The sequence below is a fragment of the Rana temporaria genome, chromosome 3 (genome assembly GCF_905171775.1).
Source record: "Rana temporaria chromosome 3, aRanTem1.1, whole genome shotgun sequence".
In the NCBI taxonomy this organism is placed as follows: Eukaryota; Metazoa; Chordata; class Amphibia; order Anura; family Ranidae; genus Rana; species Rana temporaria.
In genome coordinates, this window is record NC_053491.1 from 450,574,230 (window position 1) to 450,592,994 (window position 18,765).

The following is an 18,765-nucleotide window of genomic DNA, read 5'->3' on the forward strand; positions in this document are numbered from 1 at the left end:
TCTATGTGTGCATGCGCAAGTGTAACCCGATAAAAGACGCAATGTACAGGTATCTTATGGGGTCTGTATGAGCCAAACTGTCACAGTAAACTTGCTGTGGTGGGTTGGCAAAGTGGTTATGAATGGAATTCAAAAACATGTCATGCGATTTGGGATCGTGGACAGAATTACTGGCAATTCTGCCAGCGATTCCAAGTGTGAATGGAGCCTTGTAATGTGCTGACCTGCCAAATTCATGTATACCAATGAGCTGCTTTGAGCAGAAAAAAAGTCTATAATCTACAGCAGCCTCAAAGCTGCAGCCTGTATTTTATTATTGAGCCACAACATACCGTTTATAATGGGGTGTAACCTAGCCATTTCAGAATTTTAAAGAAAAGTGGATAGCAAAATAGATTTTCCATTTTAAATTGGCTATAAAGTCGCCACGTGAAACAAACGATATTTCTGAAATTGCACATTTCTTAACACTGTGAATACTTTCAAATTTCTACCCTACTAGTATTCCAATCATTTATATAAATTATATTTATTTTCAATTAATTTCATTGCAGGCAGATTAAAGAGAAGAAATTGTCAAAGGGCTTTACACAAAAGTATGATGGATGGAGCAGGTGAAAAGCCATTTCATTGCACTGAATGTGACAAATCCTTTGAAGCAAAACATTTTTTAATTAATCATCTGAGGATTCATACAGTGGAAAAGCCATTTATATGTTCAGAATGCGACAAGAGCTTCTCTCAAAAGATTCATCTTATTCAGCATCTGAGGATTCACACAGGAGAGAAGCCATATCATTGTTCTGAATGTGATCAAAAATTTTCACAACAAAGTTCATTGACTGAACACAAGATGATTCACACAGGAGAGAAGCCGTATCAGTGTACTGAATGTGATACATATTTTTTCAAAAAATCAAATCTCTCAAAACATCAGATAATTCACACAGGAGAGAAGCCATATCATTGTTCTGAATGTGATCAAAAATGTTCACAACAAAATTCATTGACTGAACACAAGATGATTCACACAGGAGTGAAGCCGTATCAGTGTACTGAATGTGATAAATATTTCAACAACAAAGCACATCTCACAAGTCATCAGAGGATTCACACAGGAGAGAAGCCTTTCAGATGTTCAGAATGTAACAAGTGCTTCTCACAAATATCCAATCTTTATAAACATCAGAGGATTCACACAGGAGAGAAGCCTTTCAGATGTTCAGAATGTAACAAGTGCTTCCCAGAAATAGCCCATCTTTATAAACATCAGAGGGTTCACACAGGAGAGAAGCCTTACAGATGTTCAGAATGTAACAAGTGCTTCTCACAAATATCCAGTCTTTATACACATCAGAGGATTCACACAGGAGAGAAGCCTTACAGATGTTCAGAATGTAATAAATGTTTTACAAATAAATCAAATCTGATCGATCACCAGAGGATCCACACAGGAGAGAAGCCATTTAGATGTTCAAAATGTGCAAAGTGCTTCTCACAAAGGTCACATCTGACTCATCACCTAAAAATACATACATAGGGAAGTCATTTAGATGTTCAGAAAGTGCTTAATACAGAAAGAAAAAATGTTCTTGTGATCAGAAGACATATACATTACATTCCCATTTCAATTGCATTCCAATTACATTCCTCTGCAATCTTCTGGAGCTTCTATACAGTTATCCCTCCACTCAATACAATACATTCCTCTCTCTCTCTTTCTCAATGGTGTGATTAACCTCCCAGTATACCCCCTTTATCCTGACGCTGTCATAGAATTCTCTATCCATTTTGCCCATACTCTCTCATATTTCTCCCCATGTTCTCTATACAATGTCAGATTGCTGTTTACTAGGTTTTTCCACTGGGCTACTGAGGGAGCCTCTAGCTTTTTCCAGTTTAACACTATTGCTTTCCTAGCATAAAATAATAACAGGCCGACCTGTGTTCTCCTTTCCCTTGAGACAATATTTCCCCCCACCAGTCCTAACAAGCAGACCTCCGTCTCTTGTTCCAAAGTTATTAATGTTACTGTAGCAATCATTCTAAGAACCTCTCTCCAGAATACCACTATTTTTGGACAGAGCCAAAATATATGCATGAAATCTCCTGGGGTATCTGCGCATCTCCAGCAGTTCTGAGGATTGAGCTATGAGTAAGCACTGATTGTAGGGCGAAACGTCAGCTGTATGCCCCTGTTTTTGCTGTGATGTGTGGTGTTTGAAAACTTTTATCAATAAAAGGCAACCAAGAAGGTTTTTCCAGAGTGCGGCTGTCCAAACATTTCTTTCTACAATAAGTTCTGAGGACTGGTCGGTGAAATCTTATGTAGCTTATATGGTGTATAGTGGCTCCTATGTATAATTTTAAATTGTATCAATTTATCTCTAAGTGATACCAATATCTGCAGTGGGAACCTCCATACTTCCTCCCGATTCCCCAAGTTTGGAACCTCTCTCTTCCAATTTTCACTTAATTTGCTTATATCTGGGGATGTAGTATTTATTAAATATATATATTAGTTTTAGATTGTCCTTTTTCCACTTTTTACCATTTGCTATACACCAGATTCCGTTAATTGCGGGGTCCCCTCCGGAAACTGGGCTGATAAGGCGTGAATGAGCTGCCTATACCTAAACGCATAACTCTCTGGAATATTCCAAAGCTGTCTCATTTCCCCATATGAGAGAAACTTCCCTCCCTGTACCAACTGTGATAGTTAGTTCACCCCATATCTAGTCCATGTTCCTGGATCCTGTATTGAATCCAGATGTGGTAGTTCAGGATTTCTCCACAGTGGGGTATTTGGGGATAGGTTCTTTTTTAAATCTCCTTCTCTTCCCATAGCAGCTTTCCATATTTTAACTGTTGTTCTCATTGCTGGGGTTAGATCTCACCTTGTTTTTATCCCTCTATACAACAGTCCCTGCAGTGCCTCTACCGATTGGACCGCTGCTGCTTCCAACATGGTAGCCGGGTCATACCCGTCCGGGTTTAACCATCTCCCTGCTGTCACTAATTGTGCGGCTATGTAGTATTTATGAAAATCTGGGAATGCCAGTCCTCCCTGTGCCTCTGGTCTCATAAGTGTACTTCATTTAATTCTAGCTGGTTTATTTGCCCATATAAATGTAGAGAGCATTCCATGTAGCTGTGTAAAAAAGCTTTTTGGCAGCCACTGTGGAGAATTCCTGTATACGTACAGAAACTTAGGAAGGACTTTCATCTTTACCAGGTTTATATGTCCTGACAGCGACAAAGGCAGTGTCCCCCATATCTTTAGTCTCCTCCCAAGCTCCTGCACCTTTGGATCTAGATTCAATTTCCGATAATCCTCAACCTGTCTAGATATTATTATACCCAGGTATTTAAATTCCATTGTAAAGCAAGGTGAATTTGCGCTTCTCCTGAGTAACAAATATAAAAATAAATGAATTAGTGATAGCAGGTAACCAATTAATGAGTGATACTAAAAGGTAAAATCCAAATTAGGACACTTCAGGACTCTAATTGGATTCAATGTGTAAGAAAAGAAAAAAAGGGTTTGAAATGAAAAAATTTTTCAATATGGTGCTGCAAAAATAGGGTTTGCCGGAATATTCAGCAAACAAAAGTATAATGGTAGAGTGATAGTGCGCAACCCACAAACCTAAAATTAAAACAATTCTATATATAAGGAAAAGGTAAAAATACCATCTAGTAATTTAAACCAGAAAAAACAATTCTATACTGCAAAATCCTGTGTTAAAAATTAATTCAAAAGCACATAAGGGCTGGTAGTCCAAAGCACATAAGCTAGTAATGAATGAAAGGAATCAATCATAGTCCATAAACCGACATTCCTAGCTTCTGACACCAACGATCCACTTGCTTGAACATAGAAATGTTGATACATCCATATAGTGCAGATAACACAATGAATAATGTAGATAGATGAGCCTCTTACCAGAGAGACGTTTTCATGGGCATATCATCCCGGACCTGGGAGCCGTAGTTCATGCAGGTAGAAGATAAACTGGCGTGTCTGAACTTCTCAGGTGCAGCAGCGCTTGTAATCCACTCCTCAGTAGTAGAGCAATCAGCATACACAGCTCTCCCGGATATTTTAAGATTCAAGTAGCAGCAAAGTAGAAAAAAGAAGAGGACTTCATAGTGTGATACTTTTCAGCAAAAAAAAAAAAACCCTTCTTTAATAAAAGAGTTTCTGAATACAAACAATATTGATACTTTCAAAGTAGCAATTAGAACAGAAACAAAAAATAAAAAAGGAAGCGGTGAAATGAATCCAAATAGCCACGGTAGCAACCAGCAGGCTAATAGATATATAATGGCAACGTCTTTGAAAAATATACTCCAACCTACGCGGCGTTTCGCCTTTCTAACAGGCTTCAACTTGGGAAAGGAGGCAGTCTCCAGAGCATTACCTGCCACTGGGTTTTAAGTAAGAGACACCGGAAACACAGGAAATTAATCGGTGTCACCGGGTCTGACGAGGAACTACAAAAATTGATTAATCAAAAGCTAGTCTGGATCACTAAATCTCAATTACATCCATATCATAGCATTTGCAGATCAAAGGGGATAAAAACATATATGATCGCAAATATAAATAAATAATATATATAAGAAGGGAAAGATTTCTCTTATACATCCCCGCGCTGCCCTCATATGAGAACCGGCATTTGCAGCACGGAACATGTAGACAGAAATCCTAAATACATAAAAACACATATATACACATGCATAAAGAAATCAGATGCATGGCTGCACTGTATCCTGACATAAAATGTATCTATGAGATGCAAAAATCCATAAAAAATAGCATTAAAATACAAGAAATATAAATAAAAAATAATGAGAATAGCTATTGCAAATAACCAATCTCCCTGTGGGATATGTACATATATATATAACAAATTAATAATACACTCCCTCTCATATTTATCCCAATAACCATGTAGATATTATGAGTGGAGAAAAATTGGAAATAAATGTAAACTTATTTCTGTCAGAAATAAGAAGCAAAAAGCTACCACATCAGTAAAAAAATATATCAATCGACAAAAAAGTTTCAAGCACTGCTATACTGAAACTTTGTTGCAGATCAGGAACAGTGGATGATCCTAGAATGAATATCACATAGGTCATCCACAAAGAAGGTGCATCAACAGGTAATCGAAATCAAAAAGATGTTCCAAAAAATAAAATTATATGGAAAACTAGGATATAAAAATAGGATATGTAGAGAAAAACACATATAAAAAAAAAAAAAAAAACCTACATTAAACATTTCATATGCCTAGCATGATCTTTTAAAAGGGGTAAGACAAGAAAGGAGGATCAATGATGTTCCCCCATGGATACATGCATACATCCACACCCAACATAATGTACTGGATTGGAGTGATGTTTTGCGGACAGGTAAGAAGGGAGAGATAATGGGCAGGGATTGGATAAATTAGCTGTTATCAATGTAGCAGTTGATATCCCACTCCACGTTTAACCCATGCGGTGTGTAACACATCATATCAAATATCCATCTGGTCTCACGACCTGAGATCTGTCGCTTCATGTCATCCCCCCTCCAATGGCGGGTGTATTTTTCAATCCCGATGACATGAAGCAATGCTGGATTCTGATCATGATACTTTTTAAAGTGTAAAGACACACTGTGTTCCTCAAATCCTTTCCTTATATTAGCAACATGCTCCCCTACTCTGATCTTAAGAGCCCGAATTGTTCTTCCTATGTACTGTAAGCCACAAGGGCAAAAAAGGAGGTAAATAACCCCAATAGTATCACAGGTGATAAGATCAGAGATTTGATAATCTCAGGAGGTGACTGAGGAGCTAAAGGTGCCTGTCCTGATGGTCGTAGCAGAAGCACACACCTTACAGCGTTTGCAAGGAAAGAAGCCCTTTAGGGAACCAAACATGGTTATTTTAGCAGGAGGATCAATCACACTGGGGGCTAAAAGATCTTTTAGATTTAGATTCTTCCGGAAAAGTACTTTGGGAGCGGGGGGTAGTTGGGGTCCCAGGATCTTATCGCTTTTGAGAACGTGCCAATATTTAAATAGAATCTTCTTCACCCACCAGAATTTGGAGGAAAAAGTAGTCAAAAATGACCATTGGAATTCTGAATTATTGTCATCCTTTTTCTTGTTTTTAGGGACCAATAACCTAGATCTATCCATCATCAACACACTTTCTATGTTGGTATCAAGGGTTGTACATTCATACCCCTTTTCCAGAAAACAGTTTTTCAAGGTGACAGCCTGTGATTCGAAATCTTCTATTTTAGAACAGTTGCGTCTGATGCGTTGAAATTGGCCTTTCGGGATAGCGTCCAACCAGTTGGGATGGTGGCCACTATCCACTGGGATGAACCCATTCCTATCTGTGTCTTTAAAAAAGGTTTTAGTCATCAGAGCATTTCCCTCCCTAAAGATCACCAAATCCAGAAAGTTGACACTCATAGCACTATGTTCATACGTGAATCGAATACCCCAATTGTTCTCATTCAGGGACTTCATAAAAACTTCTAGAGATTCCTCACTACCTTTCCACAGAAAGAAGGCGTCATCTATGTATCTTCTCCATATTAGGAGGCGGGGGTCATTCAGGGAGAAGAGCCTGTCATGTTCCCACAGGGCCATAAATAGCCCTGCCAGGCTAGGGGCAAATTTGGCCCCCATCGCGACCCCGGTGCTTTGCAGGTAGAATTGTCCCCCGTAGTAGAAGTAGTTATGCTCCATTGCGAAATTTAAAAGTTTCATCACAAATTCACGAGTGGTAGTTTTAATTGAAGATTCTTTACGTAAGAAGAATTCGGCAGCTTGATAACCCAGCTCATGGGGGATGATCGTGTACAGTGAGCACACGTCTGCTGTAAGATAGATGATGTACTGTTAGTTACAGCAGACGTGTGCTCACTGTACACGATCATCCCCCATGAGCTGGGTTATCAAGCTGCCGAATTCTTCTTACGTAAAGAATCTTCAATTAAAACTACCACTCGTGAATTTGTGATGAAACTTTTAAATTTCGCAATGGAGCATAACTACTTCTACTACGGGGGACAATTCTACCTGCAAAGCACCGGGGTCGCGATGGGGGCCAAATTTGCCCCTAGCCTGGCAGGGCTATTTATGGCCCTGTGGGAACATGACAGGCTCTTCTCCCTGAATGACCCCCGCCTCCTAATATGGAGAAGATACATAGATGACGCCTTCTTTCTGTGGAAAGGTAGTGAGGAATCTCTAGAAGTTTTTATGAAGTCCCTGAATGAGAACAATTGGGGTATTCGATTCACGTATGAACATAGTGCTATGAGTGTCAACTTTCTGGATTTGGTGATCTTTAGGGAGGGAAATGCTCTGATGACTAAAACCTTTTTTAAAGACACAGATAGGAATGGGTTCATCCCAGTGGATAGTGGCCACCATCCCAACTGGTTGGACGCTATCCCGAAAGGCCAATTTCAATGCATCAGACGCAACTGTTCTAAAATAGAAGATTTCGAATCACAGGCTGTCACCTTGAAAAAACGTTTTCTGGAAAAGGGGTATGAATGTACAACCCTTGATACCAACATAGAAAGTGTGTTGATGATGGATAGATCTAGGTTATTGGTCCCTAAAAACAAGAAAAAGGATGACAATAATTCAGAATTCCAATGGTCATTTTTGACTACTTTTTCCTCCAAATTCTGGTGGGTGAAGAAGATTCTATCCAAATATTGGCACGTTCTCAAAAGCGATAAGATCCTGGGACCCCAACTACCCCCCGCTCCCAAAGTACTTTTCCGGAAGAATCTAAATCTAAAAGATCTTTTAGCCCCCAGTGTGATTGATCCTCCTGCTAAAATAACCATGTTTGGTTCCCTAAAGGGCTTCTTTCCTTGCAAACGCTGTAAGGTGTGTGCTTCTGCTACGACCATCAGGACAGGCACCTTTAGCTCCTCAGTCACCTCCCGAGATTATCAAATCTGTGATCTTATCACCTGTGATACTATTGGGGTTATTTACCTCCTTTTTTGCCCTTGTGGCTTACAGTACATAGGAAGAACAATTCGGGCTCTTAAGATCAGAGTAGGGGAGCATGTTGCTAATATAAGGAAAGGATTTGAGGAACACAGTGTGTCTTTACACTTTAAAAAGTATCATGATCAGAATCCAGCATTGCTTCATGTCATCGGGATTGAAAAATACACCCGCCATTGGAGGGGGGATGACATGAAGCGACAGATCTCACGTCGTGAGACCAGATGGATATTTGATATGATGTGTTACACACCGCATGGGTTAAACGTGGAGTGGGATATCAACTGCTACATTGATAACAGCTAATTTATCCAATCCCTGCCCATTCTCTCTCCCTTCTTACCTGTCCGCAAAACATCACTCCAATCCAGTACATTATGTTGGGTGTGGATGTATGCATGTATCCATGGGGGAACATCATTGATCCTCCTTTCTTGTCTTACCCCTTTTAAAAGATCATGCTAGGCATATGAAATGTTTAATGTAGGTTTTTTTTTTTTTTTATATGTGTTTTTCTCTACATATCCTATTTTTATATCCTAGTTTTCCATATAATTTTATTTTTTGGAACATCTTTTTGATTTCGATTACCTGTTGATGCACCTTCTTTGTGGATGACCTATGTGATATTCATTCTAGGATCATCCACTGTTCCTGATCTGCAACAAAGTTTCAGTATAGCAGTGCTTGAAACTTTTTTGTCGATTGATATATTTTTTTACTGATGTGGTAGCTTTTTGCTTCTTATTTCTGACAGAAATAAGTTTACATTTATTTCCAATTTTTCTCCACTCATAATATCTACATGGTTATTGGGATAAATATGAGAGGGAGTGTATTATTAATTTGTTATATATATATGTACATATCCCACAGGGAGATTGGTTATTTGCAATAGCTATTCTCATTATTTTTTATTTATATTTCTTGTATTTTAATGCTATTTTTTATGGATTTTTGCATCTCATAGATACATTTTATGTCAGGATACAGTGCAGCCATGCATCTGATTTCTTTATGCATGTGTATATATGTGTTTTTATGTATTTAGGATTTCTGTCTACATGTTCCGTGCTGCAAATGCCGGTTCTCATATGAGGGCAGCGCGGGGATGTATAAGAGAAATCTTTCCCTTCTTATATATATTATTTATTTATATTTGCGATCATATATGTTTTTATCCCCTTTGATCTGCAAATGCTATGATATGGATGTAATTGAGATTTAGTGATCCAGACTAGCTTTTGATTAATCAATTTTTGTAGTTCCTCGTCAGACCCGGTGACACCGATTAATTTCCTGTGTTTCCGGTGTCTCTTACTTAAAACCCAGTGGCAGGTAACGCTCTGGAGACTGCCTCCTTTCCCAAGTTGAAGCCTGTTAGAAAGGCGAAACGCCGCGTAGGTTGGAGTATATTTTTCAAAGACGTTGCCATTATATATCTATTAGCCTGCTGGTTGCTACCGTGGCTATTTGGATTCATTACACCGCTTCCTTTTTTATTTTTGTTTCTGTTCTAATTGCTACTTTGAAAGTATCAATATTGTTTGTATTCAGAAACTCTTTTATTAAAGAAGGGTTTTTTTTTTTTGCTGAAAAGTATCACACTATGAAGTCCTCTTCTTTTTTCTACTTTGCTGCTACTTGAATCTTAAAATATCCGGGAGAGCTGTGTATGCTGATTGCTCTACTACTGAGGAGTGGATTACAAGCGCTGCTGCACCTGAGAAGTTCAGACACGCCAGTTTATCTTCTACCTGCATGAACTACGGCTCCCAGGTCCGGGATGATATGCCCATGAAAATGTCTCTCTGGTAAGAGGCTCATCTATCTACATTATTCATTGTGTTATCTGCACTATATGGATGTATCAACATTTCTATGTTCAAGCAAGTGGATCGTTGGTGTCAGAAGCTAGGAATGTCGGTTTATGGACTATGATTGATTCCTTTCATTCATTACTAGCTTATGTGCTTTGGACTACCAGCCCTTATGTGCTTTTGAATTAATTTTTAACACAGGATTTTGCAGTATAGAATTGTTTTTTCTGGTTTAAATTACTAGATGGTATTTTTACCTTTTCCTTATATATAGAATTGTTTTAATTTTAGGTTTGTGGGTTGCGCACTATCACTCTACCATTATTTAAATTCCATTACCCATTTCAATGCTGAGTTTGGGGCAGCGTTTTTTGTGCTCCTTGATCTATAGGGAACAATATGGACTTCCCCCAATTTACTTTAAGCCCTGTAAATATTGAATAGGCATTCAACAGTTCTAAGGCTCCTTCTAGAGATGTACCCGCACCCCTTAAAAACAGCAGCATGTCATCGGCGTACAGGGCTACACTCTCCTCCAGTCCCTGAATATTTGATGTAGTCCTAAGAGCCTCTGCCACTGGCTCTATTGCTATTGCGAAGAGCGCTGGAGAGAGAGGGCAGCCCTGCCTCGTGCCTCTGTATAACCGGAAGAACGATGACAATCCTCCTCCCAGCTTCACTGCTGACATTGGTCTCCCATAAATTGTTTGGATCCACTTAATAAATATTAAAGGGAATCCCATCCTTCTGAGTTTTTCCCACAGAAAAGGCCATTCAATTGTATTGAAGGCCTTCTTTATATCTAGAGAAGCCACTGTCCTAGATCCCTCTTACATATGGTGAGCATGTATATTCGTATAGAGTCTACGTAGATTAATATCTGTTGTTCTCTGTGGCATGAATCCTCGGTGGTCAGAATTTATTATATTTCTGAGCAGAGGTTGTACTCTAAGCGTTAATATCTTTGTCAGTATTTTCAAGTCTATGTTTAATAATGCAATTGGCCTATACGATGAGCATAGCTTTGGATCTTTTGTTTCCTTGTGTATTAATGTCATATGTGCCTCTCTCATTGATTCTGGCAGGGCCCCTTTCATTAACCCACTTGTAAATACTTCTGCTAATTTGGGGGCTATTAATGTTCCATATTTTTTAGCACACTATAATACTCTCTAAAGGCCTCCAGTATCTCTTTGGGCTCTTTTACTATCTGTCCATTTAGATCCTCGATCTCTGATATGATTGTAGCTTGGTGTTCTTGTTACGCCAATCTTGCCAGAAATCTACCCCCTTTATCCCCCTGTTCAAAAATATTCTGTCTATTTCTATGCATTCTTGTTATTTCCTCCATATGTAAGTATAGATCTCTCTGTGCCGCCATCATTTCATCAAAATTAGTACTACTAGGGTCTTGCCCGTATTTTTTCCTCTGTACATCAATCTGTATTTTCAACTCTTGTACCTTAGCTTTCTGTTTTTTATTCACCGCTGAGATATTTGATATATATTGCCCTCGTATATAAGCTTTAAACGCATCCCACACAATCTCTACCGAGGATGATCCTGCATTATTCTCCCAGTATTCCGTTATTATAGATGTAATTTTTCCTACTATTTCCGGGTGTCCCACCCATTACGGGGTTAATCTCCACAAGGATGCATTTCTTGGGGTTGGAATACGTATTGACAAAAATAGAGGAGAATGATCCAAAAGACCACTTGGCAGATATGTGGCTTCTGCGATATCTGCTAACATTGTGGAATCAGTGAACGCTAGGTCTATTCTGGATGCTGTCTTATAGGAGGTGGAAAAACAGCAATACGCTATTTCTTCCGGATTCTTCCATCTCCAAATTTCCGTTACCCCCATCACCCGTGCCCAGTTATACAATTCTGTTGAATGTTGTTTGGGGGGTTTGGTCTATCCAACTCTGGTGATAGAACAGCATTGAAATCTCCTATTAATACCAGTTTTGCTCGCATGTACTGAATACTCTTTTCCATTATCTCATTCAGCACTCTCACAGAAAACGGGGCTGTAATGTACACGGCCACTGTAACATATCTCTGTTTACCTATCCTATACACCAGGATATCATATTTCCCATTTACATCTATATGAGCCTTCTCTATTAGTGTTGAGCGGAATACGCCATATTCGATTTCGCGATATATCACGAATATATAGCCGAATATTCGTGAAATATTCGCTAAAATCGAATATTCGTGATATTTAAAAAAAAAAAAAATTGCGAAATTTCGCTAATGCGAATTTATTGCGAATATTTTGACAACTGTGGTAGGAGAACTCTGATTGGCTCTGATGCAAAAGAAGGGTGGAGAAAGTATACTTTCTCCGCCCTTCTTTTGCATCAGAGCCAATCAGAGTTCTCCTACCACAGTTGTCAAAATATTTCACAACATTTTTTTTTTGATAAAATATTCCGAATATTCGATTTCCGAATATTCGAGAATACTTTCTCCGCCCTTCTTTTGCATCAGAGGCAATCAGAAAAAAAAAAAAAATTTGCAAAATGTTCGCAATAAATTCGCATTAGCGAAATTTCTAAAAAAAAAATTTTATATTCGGAATAGCGAATATTGGCCGCGAAATTCGAGAAATTCGCGAATACTCGAATATGCCATATTCGAGCCGAATATTCGCAATACGAATATTCGTGAGCAACACTATTCTCTATTTCTCCTGTAAAAGATTTATTTACTAGGACCGATACCCCCCTAGCATACGAAGAGTATGTAGAGTGGTATGTTTTCTGTATCCAGGCTTTTTTTAACGTTGTTAGTTTTTTACCCATTAAATGTGTCTCCTGTAGTATAATCAGTTGGGGTGAATATTTTCTTATATATTAAAACATTAATGCTCGTTTAAACTTTGAATTTAATCCTCGAACATTCCAGGATAGTATCGAAAAACAATTATCCTTCCTGCGCATTATACCTAGAGCATGAGAGGGATCTATACCTGTATCTTATACCACCCACTTCTTTGGGGTGGTATCCATGGGGTACCTGAACCACACCATTGACATACCCATTCACTCCCCCCCCTTGCACTCATTCCCCCTCCCTCCGCCCTACCCACCCTATCCCTCCCCGATCCCCTCTATTGTATATATTCCCATCCATTCTCGGATAAGAGCGGAGAGGAATTTCTTCTATTCCCTATTTTACTGACCATAATCTCCATCTTGAGTCCAGTATCCAACATAACCCACCCTCCTTCCCCCAACCATAGGGGAAGCAACCACCAATCTCCCATTCCCTTGTACGGCGGGCTCCTCTAGTCAGCTGTAAATCTCACACCTTATTTATTTGTATTATTATGTTTCTTAGGACCTTCCCCCCCCAAAAAAAACCAACCCTTTACCCTTCCTTTCCCTTATTACATTCAATATTATCGCTTCATACAAAATACATAAAGTTAATAAATATTTATGTGTACCTTATCTATCTTTAACATAATTTTAGCTTAATTTTGTGGTTCCTTGTGTCACGTATATATATTATATATTTAGTCTTATTCAAACAACAACAAAAAAAAGAAAAGCCCCCTTTCCCTTTCTTGTGCTATCTTTATATTCCTTACCCCATCTCACTCTATCGAGACACCCCAAAACAAGTAAGGGAGAAAAAAATAAAGAAAAAAAAATTCTCTCCAATTCCTTCCCTCCCATTATTCACATATTCCTAAGTGCTTTTATCTCTCATTTTCACACACAATGTTTTATAATAATTAGTGCTCATAATTAAAGGAGTTGTAAAGGAAATAATTTTTTGGGCTAAAATTAATGTCTGCAAGGTAGACAGACAGAATAGTGTAATGATTCTGTTAAAAATGAGTAAATACCTATTAAATTCCTTCATCTATATCACCTCCGGCGTTCTAGTTTCTGTTCTCTCATTTACATCCTGGTTTACGGCGCTCGTTCATGTAAGAACTAAAATTTCCAGTATGCATTGCAGCACGCCCAGTAATTCACACCTCCTTGAAGTCTCTAACACGTAGAGAGCGTCCTGCCGCACAGATGTAGTTCCCAGGAGGGGGCAAGCACATCACTGACCACCGCAGTAAAGCCTCCCTTCAGGGTGGTGAGTAACAATCAGACAAGCAGGAAGTGAACAGAACAGAGAAGAAATAGAGCAACTTCTGAGCAAAAACGAACAATGAGGAAGTGAAAAGAGGAATGTCTGCAGGTAAAGGATGCTTATTATGAAAAAAAATGTTTTCCTTTACAACCCCTTTAATTACTTATTCCTAGTACATAGCCCCTTCTTACCTAGAGGGAAGAAAAAACATTATTATACAGTGTTGTCCTATATACCCCAATGTATCTACACCCCCCCCCCAAAAAAACCACACGGAGGCCCCATAGAACTAATTTATACATAAAGTCAATCTAAAAGATGCCCCTATGATTTGGGGATGTTCTCTGTTATTTAGCCTCCAAAAAAAATTAAAATGAAAAAAAGTCACACAGCCGACCCCTCTATTTAGTATCTAGCCACTCCACCGCTTGGGTTGGAGTTTCAAAAAAATAGGTATGTGTCCTGTCCATCACTCGTAGTTTACTAGGGTATAAGAGAGTGTACTTTAACCCTTTCTCCCTCAGCCTTCTACGGATTTCTGTATACTCTCTTCTTTGCTGCTGGATCTCAATCGGATAATCGGGAAAAAATAATAACTTAACGTTTTCATATTGAATATCTGCCCTTGCCCTGGCTGTTGACAGGATTTGATCTCGATCTCTATAGTTCAATAAACATATAAAAAAAGGGTGGGGAGGTGCCCCTGGTTTAGGGAGGCGAAAATAAATCCTGTGTGCTCTCTCTACCACAAACATTGTAGTTGCCTCTGTCAGTTTCAATACTTCTGTTAATAATTTTTCTGCAAATTTGATTAAATTATCTCCCTCCGCTCGCTCTGGCAGACCCAAAATTCGAACATTATTTCTTCTTAAGCGGCTCTCTGTTTCTATAGCTCTGTCCTGTAGCTCTTTTATTTGTTTTTTTTTAATGTGTGCCATCCTTTATTATCCTTTTTTAGTTCCTCTTTGACTTTGGAAACGCGGATTTCTATTTCTGCCGTTTTTTTCTGTATTTTATCAAACTCATGTTTTATTGAACACACATCTACTGCCAGGGCGTCAATTTTGTTTAACAACACTTCACTACTTGCTTTAATCGCCTCCAAGATGTCTTTCCCGGAGGGAACACACTCCACCTCCCCTTCACCCCCGGGTTGAGTCTCTGCTGTTATCCCTTTTGATGGGGATTTTTGAGGGGATTGTGAGGGTTATGGGGGTTGTGAAGGTTTCGCTGTAGTCCCTGTTACTTTTATCGTCTTTGTTGCCATAGCAGAGGGGGAGGAGCAGGGAGTCACTGACTGTGGTTTTACACAGGGTTTACTCAGTGCCATTTATCCTCATAGCAATTCATTTATTGTTTCGCTGATTCTTTCTTTATATTTTCCTCCCTTAACAAATTTGCTCCTTAAATGGAGACTATAAGCCACAGGGCAGACCTGAAAGTTGCGAGGTTATAGATCAGGATCCTAAAAAAAAAAACAGCTACACCGTTTCTCTTCTCAAAAAGGCAATGGATTATTTAGCTGTTTATCAAGTAATATCTGCTGATAGCTAGTAGCCAATAGCTGGAGAAAATAAAATTAAGTTCCTGATGCCTATGCTCCTGAGACCCGGAACCTAAAGGGGGGGGGGGTCAGACATCCAGAGTCACGAACCCCAATCAGATCAAAGAGCCAGAGAGGTTACCCATTAAATAAATTAAATAGCCAAACGCCAAAAAATCATCAGGGTACCAGTGCTCAAAGTCTCTCCCCCTTTCCCCTTTCTGTTTTGCCGTCCTCACAGCTGTCTCAGCTGTCACAACTGCTTGGTATATTATCCCCCCTCTTACCTCTCCTCCGCTCAGCTGTCCACTTCTGCCTTGTCTTTGCCGATCTATCCCTGATGGAACCGTTCAGCGGGGGGAGACGGCGTCCTTCAGCGGCTTCACGGAAGGGGTCATTCGGCGGGGGCAGCGGCACCATGGCTCAGTGATTCCACAATGCGGCTGATGCATCTGGTACCGTGTCTCACTGCTGGAGTTTAGAAACGGCACATCGCAGCGGCTCCACGATGTAGTGCGGCCAGAGCTGGCGACTAGAGCTGGCGTCTCACGCTAGCCTCTCACGCTGCATACTGCTGGAAGCTATGCTAGACAGGGCCCGCCTCCAACGTCTCACGTCTCACCTCACATCACACGCTGTACCCAAACAAAGTGTATGTCCTTTATTCTCACAAATAGAGATTTTTTTAGCACTATAAACGAACACAGACCAACAATTTTGAAAAAGAAAAACAATATATTTTACTTTCTGTCAAAAAACATATCTAATAAAAAAAAAAGAATAAATCAATTTTCTTTTTTATTCAAATTTCAATAAGCATTTATTGAATGGTTAATGCAAAATTTATAGCATCTGCAAACTATGGGATTTTTTTTTACATAATTTTTTTTGTTGTTGTTTTTTTGTTTTGTTATTAGTTTTTCCTTTTTTAATAGTAATAATGGCGATCAGCAATTTATAATAGGAGTGTGATAGGACACTTTTTTGGGAACCAATGACACTAATACAGTGATCAGTGCTAAAAATATGCACTGTTCATCCAAACCGATGAGAATGGTCCAACGGACCATTTTCATCGGTTCACCGCTGAAGTGGCCTGATGGTCTGATGTGCGTACACACCATCAGTTCAAAAACCGATCGGGTCAGAACGCGGTGACGTAAAACACACGACGTGCTGAAAAAAAGAAGTTCAATGCTTCCAAGCATGCATCGACTTGATTCTGAGCATGCGCGGGTTTTGAACCAATGCTTTTGTGTACTAACCATCGGTTTGGACCTATCGGGCAGCGGTCCATTGGTTAGATTTTAAAGCAAGTTCTAAAATTTTTAACCGAAGGACAAGGGACCGATGGGCCATACACACGGTCAGTTTGGACCAATGAAACTGGACTTCAGGCTGTTTTCATTGGTTTGGACCGGCCGTGTGTACGCGGCCTCACTGTACTAATGACACTGGCTGGGAATAGGTTAAACATCAGGGGTGATCAAAGGCTTAACTGTGTGCCTAGCTAGTGTTTGTGCACAGTGTTAGTTAAAATCAATCTTTTTGTTAAAAGATTATGCTCTTCGATCTTGATGTATTGCGAGACAAAATTTTTGAATCCGCTTGTAATCAATAGTGTTGCTCACGAATATTCACATTGCGAATATTCGTTACGAATATGGCATATTCGAATATTCGCGAATAACTCGAATTTCGCCGCCAAAATTCGCTATTTCGAATATTCGTATTTTTTCAAATTTATTTTTAAAACAGATCACATCCTAGTGATCTCCATTGACGTCTAAAAGCATTGTTGGTATGATTAGAGACCCTGGGCCGAGTAGCTAAGCTGAGGCGATCCTTTTATGTTGCCGAATATTCGCAATCGAATACTTTCTCCGCCCTTCTTTTTCATCAGAGCCAATCAGAGTTCTCCTACCACAGTTGTCATAGGAGAGAGTGGAGTGTTTCTGTGCGTTTTTCCAGTGTATCACATCTTCAAAGAATTTTCCATCTTTTGTCCCGTGTCATCATTTGCATTTCACCTCTTTAATGAGAATAATAACTGTTTAACATAAAGACATTTACGAGATGTCAACGTAAACGGTTTACTTGGCTTTTTTTTAACTCAACAGAATCAGGGGCCCCAGTGTGCGGTTGATCTTTACCTAACTCAATACAGGTCAGTCTAGAGGAGAGATCTGTATTTTCCAAATCTATGGTTATTCAATATTTATTAAACTAATCAATATACAAATTGGTCAAAGTAAACCCTCAAATCTATATAATAATGTATTTATTTTATTAATACCTTGTTGTTAGTTGCAGGGTCCATTACATAAAACCACACTTTTTCCAAAGGGCAGGTGAAATTGAATGTTTCAAAATTTCGCAATCAATTTCGCATTCGCATAAGCGAAATTTCGCAAAAAATATTTTTTGGATAAAATATCACGAATATTCGATTTTAGCGAATATTTCACGAATATTCGTCTATATATTCGTGATATATCGCGAAATCGAATATGGCGTATTGCGCTTAACACTAGTAATCAAACCATGTGTTTTAATATACACACAAAAATATCATAAGTACATACATTTGTACATTAATTCATAGCTTCAAACAGGTTCCAAGATAGAATTCAAATATAAAAGAGTTTTTAAATCTTCAAAGGTGGCCGATGAACCATGTGTATACTGAAGAAAGTCTGTGTGCTGTAGAGATGAGTGAGTGAATAACTTGTATAGTGCTAAAAATGCTAACTGAATCGCCTCAAGGTGTTTAGTATCCATTTCCATCCTTATCCTTCAGAAAAGGTGGGTTTTAAGTTTTTTCCTGAAGGCCCGATGATTTTCCTCCATTCGGATGTTGGTTGGTAGCACGTTCCACAGTCGAGGTCCTTGGACTTCAAATCTTTGTTCTCCTTTAGACTTATAGCGGGACTTGGGGATTTGAAGTAGATTTTGGTTGGTTGATCGAAGAACGCGATTGGGGTTGTGGTATTTAATTTTCTCACATAAATATTGGGGGCGATTCCTTTTGTACATTTGTGAGTGTGGCAGAGGGCCATGAATGTGACTCGATCCTTTACGACTAGCCAATGAAGGGTCCTCAGTGACGGGGTGATTGATTCGCAGATAGATGTGAACAGAACGGCAGGCAGGAAACAAGAGAGCGAGCACCTCCTACAGCTCTCCTTATATCAGAGCTTGTCTGCTTTGTTTGAATTTGCGGTCAAAAACCAAAACCACTCCCCACATCT

The 18,765-nt window shown here is 39.2% G+C and overlaps 1 protein-coding gene across 1 annotated transcript in view; it reads left to right on the forward strand.

The window, feature by feature from the left end:
* Positions 1-556: 556 nt before the first annotated feature.
* The window catches only part of LOC120930562 (zinc finger protein 260-like), a 45,458-nt gene continuing 27,249 nt past the window's right edge, over positions 557-18,765 (forward strand). The window contains exon 1 of the mRNA XM_040341737.1: positions 557-1,488. Coding sequence (XP_040197671.1) covers positions 599-1,488 — 890 coding nt within the window. The 5' untranslated portion in view covers positions 557-598. The remainder of the gene's footprint in view (positions 1,489-18,765) is intronic.